This window comes from Epinephelus fuscoguttatus, linkage group LG13 (genome assembly GCF_011397635.1).
Source record: "Epinephelus fuscoguttatus linkage group LG13, E.fuscoguttatus.final_Chr_v1".
In the NCBI taxonomy this organism is placed as follows: Eukaryota; Metazoa; Chordata; class Actinopteri; order Perciformes; family Serranidae; genus Epinephelus; species Epinephelus fuscoguttatus.
In genome coordinates this window covers 12,197,721-12,222,347 of record NC_064764.1, presented here as the reverse complement: position 1 = coordinate 12,222,347, position 24,627 = coordinate 12,197,721, and the positions used below count along the sequence as shown (strand labels likewise).

At 42.0% G+C, this 24,627-nt stretch overlaps 1 protein-coding gene across 3 annotated transcripts in view; it reads left to right on the top strand.

Moving 5' to 3' along the window:
- Window positions 1-24,627, top strand: part of LOC125899765 (neuropilin-2-like) — a 119,759-nt gene that overhangs the window by 40,282 nt on the left and 54,850 nt on the right. For all 3 annotated transcript variants that reach the window (XM_049594284.1, XM_049594282.1, XM_049594283.1), the window contains exons 4-7: window positions 2,094-2,321; window positions 5,986-6,141; window positions 6,226-6,395; window positions 12,788-12,943. In XM_049594284.1, coding sequence (XP_049450241.1) covers window positions 2,094-2,321; window positions 5,986-6,141; window positions 6,226-6,395; window positions 12,788-12,943 — 710 coding nt within the window. The remainder of the gene's footprint in view (window positions 1-2,093; window positions 2,322-5,985; window positions 6,142-6,225; window positions 6,396-12,787; window positions 12,944-24,627) is intronic.

Sequence of the window (24,627 nt, the reverse complement as noted above, 5' to 3'; positions counted from 1 at the left end):
ACCAAACACTGACTCTAGATGGGGCCAGTCGCGTTTTTGCATTTTGGGTGTTTCGCATTAGCGCCAGTCTCCTACACACTCGTCACATAGGAATAGTTTGAATTCTGCAACCTCACCACTAGATGCCACTAAATGCTACAGACTAGACCTTCAAAATAAAAGAAAAGGAAAAGTGGAGACCAGGAAATAAAAATTAAAATCCCTGGTTACATCCTCAAAAGTTTGTTCAATCCTGAATCTTTTTTTTTTTTTTTTTTAAAAAAAGGACCACGTCTCACACAGACATATTCAGATATTCTGTCTGCCTCTGACAGCATCTCTTAGCCTGCTAACTGACAGACTGGCTGAGTCTGTACTTATACTGGTGTAACAACCTAGTTTCCAAGGAGATCTTTGGCAAAACTAACCATTTAGTTGTGGACCAGTTTCATTATTGACAGAGCTCAAAGCCCAGTAAATGCTACATAAGTCAGAAGAAGATGGATTTAAAGCCTAAAGACACACTTTGGGTTGCAGTTATGAGCATAAAGTGGAAACTGTAAGCAGCCAATGTAGACAGCTGAATTGATCAAAATCGATGTGCATCTGGGCTGAAACACATCTGATGTAGACAGGTTGTTACATATAACTGTACATGAACACACTCACACATATTTTAATGCAGTCTGCATGCCAGAATACACACACACTCTCTTAATGTGTTCTTACTCCCTGTCTCTTCATTTACTCATGCAAGCACGCAAGCACAATAGCAGACACCCAAACAGACTGGAGAGAAATGGGTTACAATAAGAGGCTTAGACAGTATGTGTGTGTGTGGGTGTTTGGTCATACATGGCTGGGTGGACTGGAATAATGGTCCAGTTGGTGCGACCACATCCCACTCCATAATGTGTGTGTGTGTCTGTGAGTATTAATAGAGAGGGTATTACAGTCATTCAGAAATGAAGAGCCCCAGATTACCCCCAGATCACCATGTGCATGTGTGTGTGTGTGTACGTATGATGATATCTAAAGCTTCTCATAACTGTTAGACCACCCAACCATGATACTATCAACAGATGCTACATTCATCTTTTTCACTCTTATTTTTCTGTTTACATCTTTTTCCCTTACATATCTTCATTTTTTCTCTTTATTTCTCCCTCCTCACTCAGTTTTATTTCCCACTGGTTTTCCTCTTCTCTTTCTCTGTTATTATTTGTTTCCTTTTGTCTCACTTGAATTCCTCAATCTCTTTGTTAATACTCACAGAGCAATGGGGTTTTGGGGTTGAGGTTGTCCCTGCATTTTCCCAAGAGCTGATAGTCACACAACATCTTGCCCAAGTGCACTTTAAACACACAAGCAGATGCATTTTTCCTGTAATGGACACATGAACTTGGGCTTTCTGGCACTCGGTCCTCTTAAGTGTTGCTCTCTCACTCATTCTTTGCTGTATCTCTGTCTTTACAGGCAACACAGTGTAAAAAGGTTACTGTTTTACTACTTTTAAAGCCTGCTGGTTAAAATGTATGTTACATTTTTTTCTGGAGGTGGTGCACCTGAATCAGCTGCATATCATTTAATCTAATTCCCTACATTGCCATTTTGAGGTTACATCACTCTTGGGTAGGATTTCTACTCACAAGAGTCACATCTACATAAAACTACCATTACCTCAGCACACAAGTTAAGACTTCTGCAGACCTAAATGTGCTCTAAATACCGGATATTCATCTTCTATATGTTTTCCAACAATCGCATTAGCTGCATAATATACATAATGTGGAGTCTGAGTTAATCTCACATAACCAGACTTCTATCTGGTCAATAAAGATGAGATAGCTGTAGTGGGAGTTATGAAACTGTGAGGCAGGTATTCAGTTTGTAAGCAAACAGCACCTCTGAGTGTCAGCCCAGAATAATATCATTAGTCTGAGGTAATCACATGGAGTCCATGCCCTTTTCTAAATATATTTTGTGCTAACATGTTTCATTTTTCAGATAAAGTCACGTCTAATGAGTTACACCCACCTCAAACTGCTGTAAACATATGTTTTCTATCTAATATACATCTTAATATAAATGTTGTGTCTGTGTCTTCATTCCAGGTTCAGACTGTTCTCGTAACTTCACCAGTCCCTCGGGTCTCATTGAGTCCCCAGGCTTCCCTGACAAATACCCCCACAACCTGGAGTGCTCCTTCATCATCATTGTCCCACCCAGCATGGACGTGACCCTCACCTTCCTCACCTTTGACCTGGAGAACGACCCCCTGCCAGGTGGAGATGGAGACTGCAAGTACGACTGGCTGGAAGTGTGGGACGGGCTCCCAGGAGGTGAGTCATTGATCAATTGGATGTGTTTAAGATTCGTGATGATCATCTGTTAACAGCAGTGATGTTGTTTTTGCTGATGATGATCTTGATGGAGATGTTCAACGATAATTCAACCATTTCACGAGTCAATACACAGAGCAAAGTTAAAATGGTGCGAATTCTGCCCTGCCTACATCATTATTGACTGAGGTGGAGTAGCAACTATTTTAGTAGATATGCGTTGGTAGATGAAAGCTAAGCTTACAGGCAGGATGTTGGCTCCTGCTGTGGAGAAACAACACAACGTTTCAAGGGGAAAATAAAATAGGAGTTGCTGAGAGGAGGGAGAAAAGAGGGGAGGTGAGAGGAGGAACGTTAGAGGGTTAGGATATTTCTGGTCTAGCTGCTAGAAGGACTGTAAGAGTTTAGAAGGACGAATCTAAGGCATGAAGACCTTGGATCTAGTTTCAAGAGATGGAAGAGGTAGAGAGAAAAAGAAGAGCAGATGAAGGGCAGGGAAAGGTCATCCACTGCTGGGAAGACTTGAACAAAGGAAGGAGAAGTTGAGATGAATAAATAAAGGCCAGAAGACCTCTGGTCTGCCTTCAAAAGGAGAATGGGAGAAAAGAGAAATAGGAGGATTTGAAGGGAGTTCAAAAAGTGGGAATGGAAGAGGAAGAAAGAGTCGTGTTGGAAAATAAATCTTTTCTGTAGTATTTTATACTGCTCTATTTTAGTTTGTATTTTTTGTGTAATACTTCTTAGTTCTATGCCACTGTTTTTAGTTTTACAAATTAAAAAATTTGGATGGAGATATTCTTAATTGCTTAAATCCAGAATCTTTTAAGGTAATTAGAAATTACCCAGCAAAGACTGAACAGCATCAGTAGCAAAGGAGAGCAAACAGTGGTGCTCTTGTTCTTATGAATAACTTTGCTGTAAATATGAATTTAGCCTGAGGAGGGATGAAAAGTCAGAGAGATGGTAGACAGAAAAGAGGGCAGTTAAAACGGGAAAAAACAGGAAAAAAGCCACAACATCTTTACGCCTTCTTTTCAGGGAATTAGATAGAAGGCAAGAGAGGTTAGGCAAAGTTGAAAGTATAAGAGAAATGAAGATGACCAGAAGGGCAAGAAGTGAGGGATGAAAGAAAAAGAGAAGATAAAAGGCCTCTGCTCTGAGTGATAGACAGAGACAACAAGAGGGATAGCAGGATGAGAGGACAGGAAGCAAAGTGAACTGAAGTGGGAGGAGGTTGAAAGGGAAGGGGATACACGGGATGAGATTCAGAGGTGAAGGACTTGTTGAAGTGCAGAGTCCTAAACAGGAAGACAGGACAAGAAAAAAAGACAAACCAGGAAAGGGAATGACCATGTTTGTTTCATGTAAGATTAAAATGTGTCAAAGGAAGGGAAGAGAGGTTGAAAAAGGAAGCACCAGCTTAAAAATCTATGCATTCATTTATTCAAAGGAAAGAGAGAAGAGGAACAGATGATAAACAGCCAGAGAGGTCAGGTCTTAACATGATTGGAGCGAGTGTAAAAATTTGCTGAAGTATAATGAGAGAAAAATGAGAACTGAGAATTTGACCTGTGGGGTTAGGGTTAGGCTGAGGCAAGTGAACTTATGTATGTTACGTTTAGGCAATAGGAGTTACATAAGTTAGGCTGAGACAAGTAAAGTAACGTAGGGCAGTTTGAGGCAAGTAAAGTTACGTAGGGTAGGTTGAGGCAAGTTAAGTAAAGTAAGGCAGGTTGAGGCAAGTAAAGTTACATAGGGTAGGTTGAGGCAATTAAAGTTACGTAGGGTAGGTTGAGGCAAGTAAAGTAAAGTAGGGTAGGCTGAGGCAAGTTACGTTACGTAGGGTAGGTTGAGGCAAGTAAAGTAGGGTAGGTTGAGGCAAGTAAAGTTACGTAGGTTAGGTTGAGGCAAGTAAAATATGGTAGGTTGAGGCAAGTAAAGTAGGGTAGGTTGAGGCAAGTAAAGTTACGTAGGTTAGGTTGAGGCAAGTAAAGTATGGTAGGTTGAGGCAAGTAAAGTTACGTAGGGTAGGTTGAGGCAAGTAAAGTATGGTAGGTTGAGGCAAGTAAAGTTACGTAGGGTAGGTTGAGGCAAGTAAAGTAAAGTAGGGTAGGTTAAGGCAAGTAAAGTAGGGTAGGTTGAGGCAAGTAAATTATGTCGATTAGGTTGAGGCAAATAGGGTTTCGTAAGTTAGGTTGAGGCAAGTAAAGTAACGTAGGGTTGGTTGAGGCAAGTACAGTTATGTAGGTTAGGTTGAGGCACGGTTTAAAACACTGGTCACCTGGGGCAAAGTCCTATGTTGTTTAACCCATCCACCACCCCAATCTGCCTCTTTACAGGGACTTTTGGTCTTTATACTACTTGTAAATACTCTACTTCTAAATAGTATTCTTAATGCTATTAGTTTTGTCAGGGCACAGGCTAGGTGATCACAGCCTTCCAGATCACAGAAGGTAGCATTACTTTTTGTAGGTCAACATACAAATAGCCTGGACATGTTGGGTATGTTTGTGTTTTGTGACAGAGGGAACTCAACTGCTTGTTTATTCCCATCCATTCATAAAGGAGGTAATTCATGCACATACCACATTATGATGCCATTAAGGGGAGGGCAATGTGTGTGTGTTACCACATACTGTATCTGTTTGCTGGGGTCAGGCAAAGGACAAATGTGCCTTCTGTCAAGTTTATGCGCTGCTGAAATTAAATTCATAAACACAGTGGGAGAAAGAGAAATGAGACCATTTTTGCCTGTAAGCTAGAAATATTAAATATTAAATCCTCAAGAAAAAAATTTCAATTTGTTGGACCAGAATTTTATGCAAACACGGGTCATTTATTTATAGAAATCATCTCGGTTGATCAGAGATTCTCTCTCTTCTTTTCGACTGTCTTCTCTTTTCTTTTTTCCCTTTTCCCCCTCACCACCATCAAGAAAAGAGTTATTACCGTTATTTGCTCAAGAGGCCTATTTCAAATATCCACCCATTCCAAAAGGAAGGGAAAAAAATCAATAGCACTGATCGATCGGTGGCTATTTTCTTCCTCTTCCTCCTCCACAAGCCTCCTGGTGTGTGTACAGTATCTGTGTGTGTAAGGGAGAAGTCAGGGAGTAACAGGATGAATCTACTATCAGTGCGACCACCCCTTTACACACACACTCACACACACACCAGCACACTTGAGGGCTCTAAATCACACTCATCTGTTTGTGTTGACATACACAAGTTGTGGTATTAGAGAAGAGGACAGTAGAGGAATCACTTAGATCCTTGGATTTACACACACACACATATATAGCATATATATAGTACACATTGTAAAAGCATGTCCAGTCCAGAGATAGAGTTGATAGATGAGGGGAAGAGAGGCGATGACATGAGAGGGTAGAGTGATGAGATGTCAGTGGAGGAGGGAGTGATGGAGATAATGGAAGAAAGGAAAAAACAATGCAAGTAGCAGGATAGAGACAAACAAACATGAGGATTAAGGGGAATGATAAATGAATGGAAAATTAATCAATCATCTTGACACCTGGATGAGTGAGATCCTGGTAACATCTTGTGTAACCAGCACAGTCACACAAATACCCCAGCAAACAATGACATATAGAAGAATTTCAGCAGACTGATGGCTAATCCAATACTTCTTGTCTGATCAACAGTGGGCCCTCTGATTGGTCGATACTGTGGGACCAGGGTGCCTCCTGAGATCCAGTCCTCTACTGGGATTCTCTCTCTGTCCTTCCACACTGACATGGCTGTGGCTAAAGATGGCTTCTCTGCTCGATACAACATGACACACAAGGAAGTCATTGAGAGTAAGTTTCGTTTTCTTATTTTTAAATGAAATCAATGATAAAATATGGGTGTTGATCTCTTCCTTTCCTTCTCCTGCCCCGTAGCTTTCCACTGCAGTAATGCATTTGGTATGGAGTCAGGAAAGATCACAGACGACCAGATCTCAGCCTCGTCGAGCTTTTATGATGACCACTGGCTGCCACGACAGGCCCGACTCAATTACCATCACAACGGATGGACGCCCAACGAAGACAGCAACAGGGAGTACATACAGGTAGGAGTTGTCAAGAAACCTGGAGCTGTGGTGCAAACATAGAAGAATTTAGGGATTCCCCAAACTTACATTTAAAATGACTCTATCCACAGATGGTCTTTTGGATTTATTTGGTGAGGGTGCCATAGTCACATCAAGGCTTTATAGCTGTGAATCACTGATACTTACAGTTGCTCACAAATGCGTCATGACTTGACAAATCCTAAACTAAAACTAACAAACAGATGTTCATGTAAAAAGTTTAACTGATGTTTTCATCTTTGTTAAATGTGAACTCTCACCTAGTGCTCAGTAGGTGACGTAAACCCATCTACTGGAAATCCTGTTTCCATACAACTAATTTGCAATAGTAATACATTTTAAAGGAATGCTTCGCCCTCAAAATGACCATTTATATATCAATCACTCCCCCTGTGTTACTATGAATTAGTGCAGAGAACTTAAGTTTTCTTACATGCCTCCATCGTGAATTAAGAATTCAGAAACTGAGATTTAGTATTTGATGAACTGGAGGAAATGGGGGGCACTTTAACAACATACTTTATCAGAACATCTTTTATAAACTCTCATACAATTCTTACAGTGTAATCCAAGTCTTATTTATCCAGTCATATGCTCAGTACTTCCCAGACACCTGCATTTTTACCAAAACCTTACTATTTAAAACACCTCTGCATAAACAGTCTCACGCAGAGACAATTAGCGCATCTGGGCAAATGCCTGTGTTTGAAATGCACAAGCAAAGGTCAAGTGCATGCACTGTGTTAGAGAAAATGCATATGTTTGAGAGGATAGGAGGATCAAGAATGTTCTTTTCGTATTTTTTATTCACTGAGGAAGCATACGAGAAATATAAAGCTTTTTTTTTTTTTCACCGATTCAACATAACACGAGTTGAGAAATTGATGTACAAAGAACATTTTGTGGGTGAAGTATTCCTCTAAGGGGATGTAGTGCCGACTGGATTACATTTTCTATTGACAAAAAAGGAAATGTTGTTAATTAATGCCTCCGGCAAGTCAGAGAAATGTTCATACTGACAGTATTAGTGGAAAACTATTGAGTAGTATATAAAAAAGACCATTTCTAGGAGACAAGATTGGGTACTGTGGTGCAACATCAAAAGTAGATTGTTAAAGATTTGGTGGTTTTCTTTTTTTCATCAGGATGTGGCACAGATCCTGATCCTGAAATACAGAATCTTATTCTTGAAAAAGTTTACTCTACCTAGTGTAAAAACAGATTGCACTCCCATTTTAATAGCATCTTTTTTTCTCACGTCGACATGTCACACATAATAACTCCGCCACGGCTATATTTGTGTCAGCGTACGTGTGTGTGCAGGAGAGAGAGCGAGAGAGCGAGCGAGAGAGAGCGAGTGGGAGGTGTGGTGATATCAAGGTTTAGCAGCTAGATGCCTGGGTAAGGCATTGTTTCCCGTATTTTATCACAGTGCCAACTTCCTGCCATCCCTGTGCCAAGCGTGAGTTATGAGGCTGTCTGGGTGAGAGGGGAAAAGGAGTGTGAGGTTCACTCACCCCTCCGACAGAAATGAATTCAAACCAGCCTGCGAGACGCTCTTCACTGAGTCACCTTCTGTAAACAACAGATTATCTTGTTGGGTGTCACCTTCCTGTAGCCTTGCAAAGACTGCACACAGGTTTGCTTTACTCATTGTCGGGAAGCTTTTTTGGAAACAGGCATAATCTCAGGCATGATTTCCCTTCATTAAGATATCAGTTTGAGTCCTCCCTATGCCCGGTGCCACATGCAGTCATCTCTCTAAAAGCAAGTTTTGAGAGCCAGAAACTCTCATCACTGCCTGAATTGTTTCTCATAGTTTGCCAACTGGTACGGCTGCCAGCTGCATGAGTCTCAGTTTTCCTGACTAAAATCTTGCAGCACAATCACACCACAGCAAAAAAGCTTGTGATAGTTAGGCTTGCTCTGTGCAGCAGCATATTCCATCCTCCCCAAACCCTGTGATTAGACAACCCAAGATGTGCTGCTTCTAAGGAATGATCAAAAAACCATTCTGTTAACAGTAAAAGGGCCAGCGAGGGATCAGTGTTTTGCTCAAAGAGACAAGAACCAGGCAAGCACTCCGTCTGTTAATTTTTAGGAACAATGACACAATTGCAGATAGCCACAGACAGATGTGGAATAGAGAAGCAGTAGTTCTGATTGTCAGAGCTCCACTGAGAGCTCCAAAGTCTGGGCCAGCAAACACAGGAAGGGACTGTGGCCAACAGGCAGCTTGAGGCCAAGGACCCATCAGTCTCTCACTTCCTTCCTGTTTCACCTCAGCTGCAGCTGACAGCTCACTCTCTCCGGTGCATCTCTCAAAATTAGCTGACATTAAAGAATTTGCTTGACAAGGATGGCTTGAAAGAATCTCCATATTTTTTTTCATGGACTTCTTTTTTGTCCCCTGACAGTCAGACTGTACATATAATCTCCCTGTTTCATGAAAAGACCTGTGGTTTAGATTTTATTGTTCTTGACATCAGATCTTTGCAAAAAAAAAAAAATTGGCTGGAAAAGGAACCTTCTACTCCTCGAATGTTGTCTTTCTGTCTCTCTCTGCTCACCAGTGTTGTGGTGGGGTCGCTGCGTTCCACAGAGGCTCTCAGCTGTTCACTTGCGTTAGCACCTAGCCGAGAGCAAGGCCCCTGCATCTGTGTGTGTACATAGGTGTGTGCGTATGTGTGTGTGCGCACGCAACCTCCTGGCTTGACAAGCAGCTGTCATAAATGCCAACATGCCTCTCCTTCTTGCATCTCACACCCCATGGTCTCTTATAACTGAGTGTGTGTGCGTGTGTTCATGCGTGTCTATGTGAGTGTGTGTTTGTTGATTTGAGTGCCCATGCAGCTCAGGCATGTGTGCTTCGCTATGTTGGCTCAAGGGCCACGTGTGTGGTTTAAATCTCTCTCTAGGGCACTTTCTCTGATTTAGCTACGCTGTTATTCTATTCTATTCTATTCTGTTCTATAGCTTCTTTGCATATGACATCATACTGACTAGTACGCTGTCCAGATGAAGGGTGGCAAAGACTACCATCACTGCACAAATGCTTACAATATGCACTTTTAATGGCTGTTCCAATTGATCAAATTAGGACATGAAGGGGAAAACCTCACTGAAAAACAGCTGCAGTTGTGGATCAAAAACCCCAGTCTTTATTTGAGAGTAGCGGAGTCAACTAATTTTGAACATTAATGTTGAAGCGTTGTGGTAAACATACCTCGAGTTGGATACAGTTACAACATGCTGTGACAACTTCTCCATGTTTTTAGCCACACCCTGGATTTTTGGAGTTACGTGAGACCCCTGAAAACGGTTGACCAAGTAGAAAATAGTAGCTAAAGTTAACTAATGTTACCTAGTCACATTAGCCTGACAGTGATGCATCCATATACAGAGTTAAGATATAAAAGTTAAAAAGGACCTTACCACATTTACTCACCCGGCCAAAAACAAGATAGCAGTCGTTTCAGTTGTGTACCCAACCGCACACAAAATAGTTATAGTCCACTAGACTCTTGTATGCTGTCATCAGCTCGCCGTGTAACATTAGTAAAAGTAGGAGGTCTGGAGGATGAGGTCATTTTTAATGACAGTTGTGTCCACACCAGGGAAACCGTTCAAACTGTGTGAAAAAATGACTTTTCTTCGTTTTGCATGGATCATATCCAACATGAGTTTCAATTTTCTGATTATACCTGTGGCCTGCAGGTTTGTCTAAACCTTTTATGTAGTCACTTTCCTCTATAGCCAATTCATGCAGTATATGGATGTATCACTTCCTGCCCTCCATAGTCATGTGATTACAAACAAGCTCTTCTCTTCTCTTCTCTTCTCTTCTCTTCTCTTCTCTTCTCTTCTCTTCTCTTCTCTTCTCTTCTACTCTACTCTACTCTACTCTACTCTACTCTATTCTATTCCATTCTGGTCTGGTCCACTGAGGTGTGGTGCAGACTGATGATGTGAGTTCTGGTGGCTCCGTTATTCTAACAACTCTGTGATTGATGAGAACCTTCCCGAGGAAGGCTCACTTAGCATTTCTCTCTCTTTCTCTCTTATTCCCTTACTCCTTACCCCTCCTCATCTCATCCGTTACTCTCCTCAGTTTCGGACTATCGATTAGTTGTCTTGGTGGATCTCTGTCTGGCCCTAAGCGTGCAGGCCTCTGTGTGTGTGTGTGTGTGTGTGTGTGTGTGTGTGTTGGAAGTAATCTAAAACACCTGTCTCTCTGACAGATAACAAACGCAGCATTTTACCTCCCCCGGTGTTTTGTACTATACCCCAGTGGGACACACAGCACACTCTCCCTCTCACACACACACACCACGAGTTCTGATTAATCTACAGGTTTGGACAGCTCCAATGGAGGAGAATAAATGTTTTAACCTACAGTAGAACCTTTCTCATCTCTTGCTCTTTATTTGTCTGCAGCCTTTCTTTGTCTCAAATCCTTATTTTTTTTAAAGTAGAGGCGTAGACCTCCAGTCACTGTCCCAACGAAGCAGAGAACATAATTCATGAAAAGTGAAGGCTTAAAAATGTGAAATACTCGTGTTAAACAATTGCAGCTGGGCTTTGTTTCTGGTAAGGAAATGTCACTACTTTAACCTCTCACAAAATCATGTTACAGCCCAGATAAAAGTACAAATATGTAATAAGAATATATCTGTTAAAATATACCAAACAATATAATATCTTGTTCTTTATATCATTTACAAATTGAGAGGTTCTATGAAAATATCTTTTTGTGACTTTTGATTGTGATTTAGAGAGCAACTTTGTTCTGCTACTCATTTTGGAACAAAAGAAATGCGTATCTACTTGAGGGACCTTGAAATGAAGGAGTTTGAAGACTGCATTCAGCACACAATGCTGTCCATGTATAATGCAACACAGCTAGCAGCATGCCAGACACGTAGCGTAGCATCCACAATCAGGATGGGGAGGTGATTATGGCTATTGTATGGGAGGAAATTAAAATGAGCCCCCGGTCATTACTATCGATCTGCCAGGAGAGAGGCACAGGGAGCAGAGAGAGAGAGAGAGAGAAAGAGGGCAAGAGATGAGAAGGAGAGGGAAGTAGAGCGGTGAAGGTGAGAGATAGATGCTGATAAGTTTGGGTGTATATCTGTGTGTTTATGTCTATCTTTATCCAATTTAAAGTTGTGAGAGCTTCAGCATGAGGGCAGTTTGTCAGGTGTATGACTTGATTTGTGTGCTAAAATCAGAATTACATTCAGATCTGGAAAGGTTAGGGAATTTGGTCTGGATTTCAGTAGTGTTGCCACTGGGTAACCAAATTCCCAGAATAAATGTGGGATTGTTTGTTTCATGCAAACAAGGATATGTTATATTTGTACATTTCATATGTTGAAACTTTGTGTTTTTTTGCAATTCAATCTTCAATTTTATGTTGTGACAAATCTGTGGTTGCTGTGAGATTAGGCTTCGGCTTAAAACATTTTTGTTGCTACAAACACAGCTGAAAATGTCCCTACATCTCGTCGAAAATACTTAATTTTGTTGCCACAAAAACAGCTTTAAGTCTCCCAACATTTCCCTTAAAAAGTCCTGGCTCTGTCAAAAACATAGCTGGAAATGTCCCAGTGTCATGTTAAAAAATACCCAGTTTAGTCGTTACAAACAAGGATGGAAATCTTCCTATGTGTTGTAAAAAATGTCTGGTTTTGTTGCCACAAACTAGGCTGGAAATGTCCTGACGTCTTGGTAAAAAAAAAAACTCAGTATTGTCATCAAAAACACAGCTGGAAATGTCCCAACATCTTGTTAAAGAATACCCAGTTTACTTGTTACGAATGTGGATGGAAAAATACCCAGTTTTTTCATCACAAATATAGCTGGAAATGTCATGTCCTGTTCAAAAAAATGCCAGAGCTGGAAATGTTCCAATGTCTCGTTAAAAAATATCTGGTTTTGTTATCACAAATATGAATGGAAATGTCCTGACATTTCATTAAAAACATACCCAATTTTGTTCCCATAAATACGGCTTGTTGTTTGTTGGCCTGGAACCATGGTCTGCTTCTTGGCAGCCGTCTTGCCTAGGTCTCATGCCATCCACCACCCCGCCTCAGCTCATATACATGTAATCTGAACTACATTACTTGAGAAATGTTAATATGATACTTATGAAATGTACAAATGCAACATATCCGTTTTGGAGACAATGCCAACATTTTATTCTGGTGACTGGGCTGCACTGGATCACTTTGTGTTTCAACATTTCATGGATCAGATTCTCCTTCAGAAATCAGCTGATTGATCAGTTCTCAGCTTGAATCTCTCTCTCTTAATTTTTTTGCTATGGTCTTTGATTAAACTTCCTCTTTTCTTTCTGCCAACAGGTGGACCTCCACACTTTGAAGGTGCTCACAGGCATCGCCACCCAGGGCGCCATTTCAAAGGAAACTCAAAAAACTTACCATGTCACCACCTTCAAGCTGGAGGTCAGCACCAATGGAGAGGACTGGATGGTCTACAGGCATGGCAAGAACCATAAGGTAGGCTGAGACTGAGGCACAAATACACACACAGCACATGCGCTAAGCCATATATTCCTGCTATGATATGAATCCCAACATAGTCAAGGCAAGCCAGAAAGTCTGGATGCTCTTAGGTGACACGCATGCCTGGACATGCACATGGAAGAGGCAGGGAAAAATATGAGACGGAATATATGCAGCTAGAATTGACCACAAGCCCAACGTTCAACCGGTGTCTGCAATTACAGCCATTCCACCACCGCTCAGTTGGCTTCATTTAAGAGTTTACGACCAAGCCAGAATCAGCACACGTCTCCCAGCTCCAAGTGATACCTTACATCATTGAATACGTGCTACACTTACAGTAGACTGCGCAGTCTGCTTTTTACATCCCATCTGGTTTCTGTTACTCACTGGTCAGAGTTCTGCCTAATGTCGACCTGGTTGGACAGGTTTCTGAGCTGTTTCTCTCAGTGGTGTTAAAGCATGATGAATCATCAGTGAGTGTGCTGCAGTCTGGGGGTGCCGGGTAGAAACGAAGCAGACGGTACCCAGGGCCTTTAAAATGGTTGCAACTGCAATTAAAGTAGAGGAGCGTTCCAGTGGTTAGGGCTGTTTTTTCCATCACGGCCGTTCTCCCACCGCTATAGTGGTCACATGTGTTTGTCCTGCGGTCTAACACCACGTCTAGCTTTGTGCTATAAAACCTTTTGAACGCTAATGCATGCACACACACTCACAGTCGCATACATACATTGCAAATGCTTCTTTTGCTTTGAGAAGGAAACAGGAGATGCAGTCTAACCATCTGGGGTTCCTCTGCGGACTAAAGATCCCATAAGGCTTATAGCTGTAGCTCACTCCCAGAGAAATGATTGATGGATAAAACACAGGGAGTTGTAGAGAAAGGTAGTCAGGGAGAAAATAAATAAATAAAGTGAGGGATGATAGAAGAATGAGGACAAGGAGGTGAGTGTAAAGCAGTTTTTTAATCAGGTTCATGGCCTTTAAGGTTAGTCAGCAGCTAAGTTGAATCAAAAAACAATGTCTTTGGTAATTTAATTGGTGCAAGTAAATCCACCTTTTTTAACTATCAGGAAATTGCCCAACCATATAATCAATCATTTTAATCAAATAACGATTTTCTGCTGACACCAGGCTATCAAACAGTGGCAATCCAATAGGCAATGGGGATTAATGATGATGTTGTGCGGTTGGTTGTTGGTGTCACCACCCATAATCCCCTTGATTCCCCCGTAACCCTGGAAAGCTGCTCCAGAGCTAAATGCCGACAGAGACACAGAGGGGTGCGTGTGTGCATGTGCATATGAATGCGTGGCTTTGAGGAGGAGGAGGGTTTTGGAATACATCAGCAGCAGCTTCTGGTAGAATATCTCTTTACAACACACACAGAAAAAAACACACACATGCACAACCTCATGGTGAGACAGTCTGTGCTGTAATCTGATGGTTCAGCTCAGGGTCGTCGGTCGTTGATCCACTACTGTATATCATAATCTCATCTGTACGTTGGATACATGGATATTTTGTCATCCTGATTGTTCATACTGTCATTTTACTTTGTTGGTCTTTTCTGTGCACACATCTATTGCATGTCTGTTAGAAGGGGGGTCTCTCTTTTGTTGCTCCTTCTGAGGTGTCTTCGATTTTTCCCCAATTAAACTGTTTTTTTAGGAGAGTGATTCCTGATCCAAATGGAGACTCTAAAGGCCCAGACACACCACACTGACATCAAAGAACTAGTGGTGTTGAAGGCTGCCTGTTGCGTTGGCTCTTGTCGCCTGTGTCTTGGCCAAAAAGTTGCACTTGAACACACCGCAAAGACTAAAGCCAATGGCCAACTAGCACGTACTTTCTGTGCCTGCATGAGAGGAAATAACTCTCCATACCAGCAGGCAGTGGTAGCCTGTATTCATCATTCAAAGAGGAGAAGCCGCAAGACGGACAGGACAGATTGAAGACACTGGTTAGCTAGTAAGCACATTACCAACACAACCTGATGTTGAAAGAACAAAGGATATTTACCATGCATAAGCAAACAGTAACACAATTACAAACTATTACTACAAAGTAGCTCAATGGCTAGAATCATATCAAATTTGTTTAAATGTCACTCCCTCTTGTCTTTAGCTGCTCATTTGCTGTCCTTACTTCTATTTCTCTTCTTGTGCATGGAGCTGGACTGCCAATCAGAGGGATTACACTCACCAATGGACTCTGCTGGCTCAAACGCCGATTCAGCATGTTGAATGACAGGCAACAAAGGCCGACTAGTGCCAATGATGTGAGACGCACACTAAAAAATTAGGGTGACAAATGCTCACCAACAGGCCAACATCGACTGACGGCCTACCTTTGGCTTGCAGTTTCAGTGACTTTAAGGACTGAGGGTGTCGTATGATTTACAGACTGTAAAGCCCCTTGAGTCAAATTTGTGATTTCTAATATTGGACGACACAAAAATAAAACTTTAATATACTGTATACACACTTGGTATTCATGTCATGGTGATTCCTCTGTCCTGAGAGGGAGAGATGAAGGAGGAAGCAGAGTAAAGGTGAAGCAGAGAGATCTGAAAAAGACGAAGGGAGCGATGGTAATTTATCCGATGATGAAACTATGGTGTCAGCATCTTGGAGCCTATAATGTCCTTTCTCAGCTGACATGCCCCAGGCGGCCAATCAGCAATGGCCTCGCCATCCCAACTCCAACTCCAACTTTTGGGGTGTAAAGTGAGAGTCTGTCTTTTATGTTAGAAAGACATATAAATAACTCAACAGCAGTGGCCAAGAAGATCTCTTGGCAGAGTGTTTTATAGCTTGGGTGTGTAAAGTGCTGCGTCTGCATTCACAGGATAATCCAAGGAAATAGTTTTCATAATTGAGAGCAGATCCTAGATCATTTCATACAGGGATCAGTTGTAAGCATGTAATATGTCTTTTTCTAAACTTAAAGCCACATAGAATGATTTATTCATTTTTTTGTTTCAAGATAAAGTAGCTTTTCTACCAATCTGAGGGATATATACAAGTGTCCCATCTCCTTTTAACTTGTTGAACCTGCTCTGAACCTTTCATTTATCCATCCATCTCTTTCCTGACATTTTCATTCACTCACCCCTTCACAAGTTCTCTTAAAATCTGTCTGTCATCCATCAAATCCTCCCTGCTTGTCCACACACTTGCTCTCCTCACATCTTCATTCACCTCATCCTTCCACTTCTGCACTCTTTTCCATCCCTCCTCTTTGCTCTCCCTCGACACTCCATCATTTGGGCTCCCTCTTCCTCCATATGTTTCTGAGAAAGTCATCATGAGATAGACAGGCAAGTTTATGCTGCTTGAACAAATGACTTTTTGTGCTTGGCTACAGCTGTTTGGTGTGTATGTGTGTGTGTGTGTGTGTTAATCTGGAAGAATTATTAAATTAGTGTTTTATGAGCAAGAGGCATGAAAGGAGGACAGAAATTAATGGGAGCCACATGGATATTAAGAAAGGAAAAGTATGAGCGTAGCACTGTCTGTGCTTGTGCGCACACACACAACAACACAACAGCAAGAACACACACACAAACACATGCATGCTTGTCATATGTTAACATTTGTCTCAGATGGATAAGTCTTAATAACACAGCAACTGTGCACGCACACACACACACACACACACACACACTTCGGGTTTTAACATCTGGGAGCCAGCCCATGGGGGCGGCGCCACTGTCACACAACATCACGATGATTTGTGTGATCTGTAACGTATTTGATAATGTCATTAAAGGCCTGTTGTGAACCAGATGGGACATATGGAATATACGTTAACTTGGGGGAACTTTTTGGAGACAAGGAGAAGTAATATTCATACAGCATTTGCTCCTACGTTGTACTGACAGGCTCACAAATGACAGGTACTGACTCAAGACACATGCACCAGAGACAGAGGAAAAAGAAGCAGAGACAGGCTAATTCCCAACACACACCCTGCCCCTACCACTTAGCCCTCACCCGTCTGTTTTGCACATTCACATCAGGGTAGGGTGTCAAGATTCTTGTTGGGATAGAGGGGTAGGGTGAAGTGTAAGGGCAACATGACCCTCCAAAATCAGTGTTATAGCATTCGTCGGCACAAGTGTTGTATGCGCAACAAAAGAAACTTACAAATATATTTTCTTTATTAACAAATATTTATAACGACATCAACCATTATAGGCTTTTATCATAGTTTAATGTCGTTCCAATGTGTTAGAGTCCTTTTCCTTACAACAAGTATACCAAAAGAAATTGCTAACATGCTGATATCTTGGCAGCTATCTATCTAGCTAGCTAATGTTACACCGTTATCACTGATTTGTGCCTGTCCATGTTATATGACATGGACAGACTGTGTGCACTGTGCCACAGAAGGTCAGCATAAAAACCAATTACCTAACAGCTTGATGAACATGATTCAACTGTGTTTACACTTTATTTGGCGAAAAGTTTAAAGTGAAAAGTCAACAGCCTGTTTAGTCAGTTTACATTGGTAGCTGCTGTGTGACATATAGAATGCATCCATTGGATCGTACATCTTTTAACAAAATATTTCACAAAACTGGCTACAGATCTGACACGCACAACCTCCTCACTTATTTGCCGCCATGCATTGTTTGTCCTGTTTTTGTCTCTGTACTGCTCCGTGCTCATATTCCACAAAATTGAATGGCAAAAAACACTCAAAATTTTTCGTTTCTGCCATTTCTGCAGTGGCAATTTCATGTATCCCGTATGCATTTCCTTGCATTGGGCACTTGGAGCATACCCCATATACTATACAGAAGCACATGCACAAAACAAAACGGTGAGGAAATGAGGTGTGAGGGTCTTGCAGGGTTGTCTGTTCTAAGGAGCAATGTGGGATAGGGGTTAAAATATTAAATGGGATTTGGCCAAAGTATATGCCATGCGGCGAACAAGATTACATTCGAAATCATCTTGCTGAACCAATATGCCGTGTCGTTTCTCTAGGATTAATATTATTAGCCAATTTGTATTAAAAGTTTTCTTTGTCTTTTTTATTCATTACCATTTCTGCATTTCTCTATTCCTGTTTTTTACTGTGCAGAAGCCATTTTTCATATCCCGTCTTGATGATCAGGTCATGTCAGATTACTTGAATGCTCATGTGGGCTATCATGAGAGCACTAAAATGTGAGCATTATACAGAAATAGGAAAAAAGATAATGACACTATCAGTGCAACTTTAACTATTCTATGATTCAGTGCACAAAATTGGCCGTGGGCCTGGTTATGGGAGGTTGCCTGCATGACAAGAGAAAAGCAGCAATTTTCCGTGACCCCAGGTCTGGAGTTGAGAGATGATGTTGTCTTAGTTTGACTCTTCGTCTAGAGGAACCTGAGACCTTCTGCTGGTAGAGGTACATTTAAGCACGGCGTGGTACAAATGTCATTACGCAGCCCTCCTGAATTGCTGCAGGCAGAGCTGTCTGTGGCCATTACAACACTGGACCTCGGCCAAGACCAAAACCTCCTATTCCCACCTTAATCTGTGGGAGGGAGGATGGATGGAGAGAGAGGGATGGAGGTGGGAGACGTGGGTGGAATCAGAGGGAGGGAGAGGGATCGTGATGAGAGGAAAGTGTAGGAAAGTTGAAAAAAAAATTAAGAGAGAAAGACAGAAAGAAAACACAAGCAAAAGGTCAACCAGTCAAGCATTGAAGTGATAGAGAGGAGAAAGTGAGCTGTGCAGAGGAAGGAAGAGATGTGGGAACCAAAGGGAGAAAAGCAGGGTTCATAGGGGAACAAGTGAGCGAAGGAAGGAGGCAGAGGGGGGAGGAGTGCTCACAGGGGAACCACGGAGCAAAAGAAGGAGGGATGGATGGATGAACGGAGGCACGGAGGAGAGGAGGAATAATGAGAATAGCAGACAAGGGTGTTGACCACAAATCCCTTTGGATAGATCAGAGGTCTCAGCAACACAGCCTGCAAGGATGTCAGGAGACGGGAAATTAAATAAAACGACAGAGTGTTGGGAGGGTGGGAGGCGAGGTGAGGGAAAGGCAGGAGGGAGGGTGAGGTCAAAGGAGAGAGGGAGGAAAGAGTTTGTGACAAATGAAGAAAGAAAAGCTGCGAGAAACAGAGAGGGAAGGGACAAAGGGGGATATTATAAGGGTGCCATGTGTCATTTGGTCTGTGAGATTTGTGGACTGGACTGTCACACACACACCAGGATTCAGCTGTCAAACACAGGTTACCTCCCCGAAGTCTGTGTGTGTGCGTATTTGTCCTTGTGTGATGAAATGAGAGGAGATGGGGGGGTGTTTTACTATTTTATAACTATCCACACACATACACACGACACACAGGACGGACATTTGAATAATTCAGCGTGTCTGCGCTGGTCCTCACTGGCTGACTGACTGAGGCCCTGTGGGCTCACGACACAGCCACACACACACATACACACACACACACACACACCTGTTCTTTTCTTTCCCATGAGGTGAACATATTCCTCGTCATGCTCTTTTTCTATCCTGTAGTTACACGTTAGCCCTGGTTAGCCTCCTTTTGACTACCAAGCGGAGGCAGCTACACAATATGTGTCTTTCTGCCCTGCACACTATTGTTATTCAGCGGAGTAGGTGTGTGTAAATGAAGGAGAAAACAGTATTCACTCCATGTCTGTCACCTTTGACCTTCACTGAGAGATGAAAGTACCATTTGAATCGGGAAGATTTCTCTTGGTTTGAATTGTTCTCACAGTATTGGTTTGGAACAACGTTTCTGCTTGTTTGTTTTGGCCTGTGTGTGTCTGTGCTTACATGCGTGTGTGTGTGTGTGTGTGTGTGTGTGTGTGTGTGTGTGTGAGAGAGAGAGAGAGAGAGAGAGAGAGAGAGAGAGAGATGAGACAGAGAAAAAGAGAGGAGGTGTAAAGTTAAGCATCTGTTCACTCGAGTGTTCCTGGTGTCAGCTTACCCTGTCTCTTAACACAGGTGGAAACATCGGACCATTAACAAACCTGCACACGCACGCAGAGAAGGCCTCACACACACACACACACTCTCTCTCTCTCTCTCTCGCACACACACACACACACACACACACACACACACACACACACACACACACACACACAGGAAAACCCGAGCTGGGTTGCGGTTGTAGTGCATTAGCTGATTGTTGCAGAAGCCTTTTAGGAAGAGACTGTTAACAGTGTATTTAAGCTGAAGACCTCAGAGATGCGACATATCCCTTACACCACCTCATTGTGGATTCTCACTACTGAGCCAAAACCTGGCAGGGAGGCAAATGCCAACCTAAAAATGGTGGACACGCAATATTCTGCAATTTAAAAGAGAGTAAACCTGAATTACTGGCTGTTCATCACACATAGCCAATAACAATTTACACACATTGTACTTAGTGTGAGTTTTTGCTCCAACGTGGGTTGATAGGACTGAAACAGGAAGGTTAAAACTCAAGATAAAGTCACACAGGGAAGTTTAAAATATGCACTATTTAGAAAACATATTTAAATTTTGACAGTGGGGTCAGCTTAACATTGATTCTGAATATTCAACAGACAATTTCTTGGCAGTTCTTATAAAGAACATGGGTGTGTGTGGTGGGGAGCTCTGAAAGCAATCACTGCTGGTCTTTTCTTATCATGTTTTCAGCCTTCTACTAACATCATGTACTCACTGACAACTCTTCAAATGCAGCAGCTTGGTCAAAGGCTCTACATATTCAAACTGTATTCCCTTTTACACTTAATGTTCACTGTGGGAATATTACGCCATTATGCAGCCTCCCCGATTGTATATAATGTACGAGGGCGGATAGGGGGTACAGAGTGGTCTTGCCGCCACAGGAGGTAGTAACAGCTCCAAAACAGTGTCTGTATTAAGGGGACAGCTGGCAAGATGGGACCATGGGCAGGATGGGTGTGACGTTTTGACAGTGTGTTATGTGTGTGAACCACTGTGGGAAACTTAAAAAGCAGCTAATAGCAGTTAGTGGCTAACTCAAAGAAGAAGAACAGCTGCCAAAAATGTCTGCAAATTGGGAAAACAATGAGATTCAGGAACTCCTTATGCTCCAAGCAGAGGACGAGATCAGCCATTAAATAACAGAGACAGTAAATGATTGTTATTGCATGTTAATGCCACTTTTACTGCTTATAAAATGCTACCGAGGTGTATGATATATGTCACCATCTATGATATATGCCTCTTTTGGTTCCTTTATGACAGCATGCTGTTTAAAATCACACACTAGAGCGGAATGATGGTGCTGTTGTTTGGTTCTGTGCAAAAATATAAAGCTGGCATAAAGAAGAGACATGGTAGCAGCCTTATAGCGTGATCTCTGTTTAAAAAGTGCTCATGAGGCTGACGGTATGCCTCTAGTGTCAGTTTTGGATGCTCAGGGATGGTGTGTCAATCTCCACTTGTTAAACGACACAGTGTCCATTCAAAATGCACTTTTTTGTTCTCAGGAAATAGTTTTCTGCAACTAATTTAGGTTTAGGCAATAAAAAAATCATGGTTTGAATAGAAATAAGTACATTTGTTATGTTTCTTAAATAACAGGAACAGGGCAGGAACTAAGGTCTGCCTCATGAGTAAAAGGCCTGTGTTTGTTTGACCCTTCCCTCAAGCACGCACTTTTTCAATTGCTGTGGATGAGTTTACATTGGAGTCAGTTAAAGGCCTGATGCATCTCATACAGACGCTAAAGGGTGCCTTGTGCATCGTTTGACGGCCACTGACCAAGCTACCGTATTTGACACTGTGGATTCTCAATGGGCTGCTACTAAAGGGATTTCAGTTCGCAGAAGAAAGTAAAGCAGTAGTTGTGACAAGGAAAGGTCTGCACTGAGCAGAAAGTGAAATAGAGTTGCAGCTCTGTTTGGTGACCCTGAACAAAGCTGATAATATTGGGGAAAAAAAAGAAATGTACACTAGACGTGTGCCTGAGCAGCATGTATACAGAAGTGCCTGCCACACACACACAAACACACCATCACCAATTTAAACAGCTGGTAAAGGACAGTAGCAAGGTTATGCATTCGCACAGACACACATGCGAACAAAAAAAAATCTAAGACTCACACAGTGTGTACACTCTTATGTACACATACGTAAAAGCACACACAGTGCATTCCAATGTGTGTGTGAATGTGTGTGTGTGCACACATTTGCTGAGGAAGTTTCAGTGCACACCAAGGGAAATCAGAAAGGACCCACCAGCCCCCAACTCCTTTGAGTGAGACTTCATAATTACACTTTTACACACCAACACACTAGCACACACACACACACACATGTAATTACAGCCCGCTGCCACAATCCCATTAAGTCTTTAGGGGCCTTTAGGCATTTTTCCATCATTTAACTGGTCACAGTTTCTGGTATTAAGGCCATTGTAAGGGCACGAGTTCACTGCATCTGACTTTGTATCAAACACCCAGTGGGTCATGGGTTCAAATCCCAGCTGGCCCAGAAGCCCGCTTCTGTTCCTACAAGTCAGAAACCCCTTTCATCCATATTTTGTCACCCCTGACGGGTCCTGCTGTTTAATGGATTGGAAACAGGAAGAAAATAGTGAATTTACACACACACACACATACACACACACACACACACACACACACACACACACAGAATCACAAAAAAACAAAGCGAACATCTATAAATGAGTACCCAAGCAAGTAATTGCAAGGCCTTTGGCTCCACTGAATGAGGTTTACAGCTCTCTGTAATAAACACACTATGTTGTGTTTTTAGCACTGATGTAACATGATAGAGAGAGTGTTGGAAACACAGAGGGAAAACAGTCTTTGAGGTTCTCTAATGAAACAACAGGATATATTTTAAATTTACAGCAGTGTATCATCATGGCAGCGAGGGAGAGATGGGGGAAGAAAGAGATGTCGAGAAGAAAGACAGAAAGGAGGACAGAAAGTGAAATGATAGGGAGAGGAGCAGCAGCCCAGCTGTGTTTTTCCTGTGGTGAGCCCAATAGAGACGACAGTCATAGAGAGAGAGACATGACACTCTGTCAGATAGACAGAGATATAAAGTCTTGGTGTCAAGAGACAAAAAGAGTGCTTCTGGCCATGTGCGCTTGCATTCAGTTTCCTTTTTATCTGTATTTGTGTGTGTTTTCAGAGGAAATTACTTTGGGTGTGTGCGCGTTGTGTGTGGTGGGGAGTGTGAAAGCTCGGAGGGCACTTTGTAAAACAGTGTGTGTTCTGTGGTGTGTCTATGTGTGTGTGTGCATTGAGGGGCGACAGTGGGGTTTTTCTTTGCTTTCTGTGCGTGAAGGAGTGAAGAGGATGTTTTCCTGTGTGTATGTGGTTGTGTGGTTAAGTCAAGAGGACGTGAGAAGAGGATGCTCTCCCACATACTTACACCCTTGATTTATTACACACTGCATGCCCGCTCAGACTCTGTGTGTGTGTGTGTGTGTGTGTGTGTGTGTGTGTGTGTGTGTGCTGGAAAACCTTTGCACTCATTTCTTCCTTTGTGAACGGACACAATATATACAGTGTGTGTGTGTGTGTGTGTGTGTGTGGGTGTGTTTGTTTATGTGCACATAGAAGTGGATTAGTCTGTTGTAATTTAAACTCATGCTAATTAATGTTGTCCTGAGTTTGTTTAACAGTAAAACTGTCCAGTATGAACCATAAATACTGTTGCTATGGATACCAGTTGTTTATTAGTCTATGTTCTGTGCATTAATTTAGACTGTTTAAACTTCTGACTATTAAATTGTCCACGTTACTGTCGCCAGTATATGCACAGGTTAAACAAACAGGTTAAACAAACAAGATGCACTGCAAATGAGATTTTTATGCTAAGCTAGGCTACACCCATTCTGACTACAGCTCCACATTCTCATCTTTCCCTATGTTAAACTATTTTTAATAGGGATTTATTTTCCCACTTGCACTGGAGGTGAACATAATTGTGTTTATGTTGGAGCGGGACTACTGTATGAGTTTACAGCCATGCTAGTGAGGCTCAGCGAGGCTGCAGTAAGGCACAGTGGCGCTTTGAACTAAATGCTAACATACACACGCTAACATTCTCACAGTGACAATGCTAGCATGCTGATGATTAGGAGTCAATCTTCACCATTTAATTAAAATTGTTAGCATGCTAAAATATGCTAATTAGCACTTAACAACAGGTCTGGCTGATGGGAGTTTTGCAGATATTTAGTCATGAACCAAAGCGTAAGAGCAATGGAAATTTTGACCAGCTAGATGAAATGTAAAGGGATTTCCAGAGTTATTTCAGTACATGCAGAGGTAGACGTAAATGTCTGTACCCCATTTTATAGCAATCCATAGTTGTTGAGACATTTTGGTCAAAACCACAGATGTGAACCTCATGGAAAAGTTGGGGAACTTTTCATCTTGCTGCATGGGGATCATCACAGTTATTAGGAGGCATCATCTGGGAACCATAAATTTCAAGGCAATCCATCCAATAGCTGTTGAGATATTTCAGTTTCGACAAAGTGGTGGACTGGCCAGGATGAAACCTCAGTATGTTAACAAAATGTCTGAACTATATCGGGGTTAATAAGACTTCTCTGCTGTTGTCACTTTTTTCACAGAAAACAGTTAAATACATATATCAGAGCAAACAAAATTTTATCAGACTTTGTCTCATT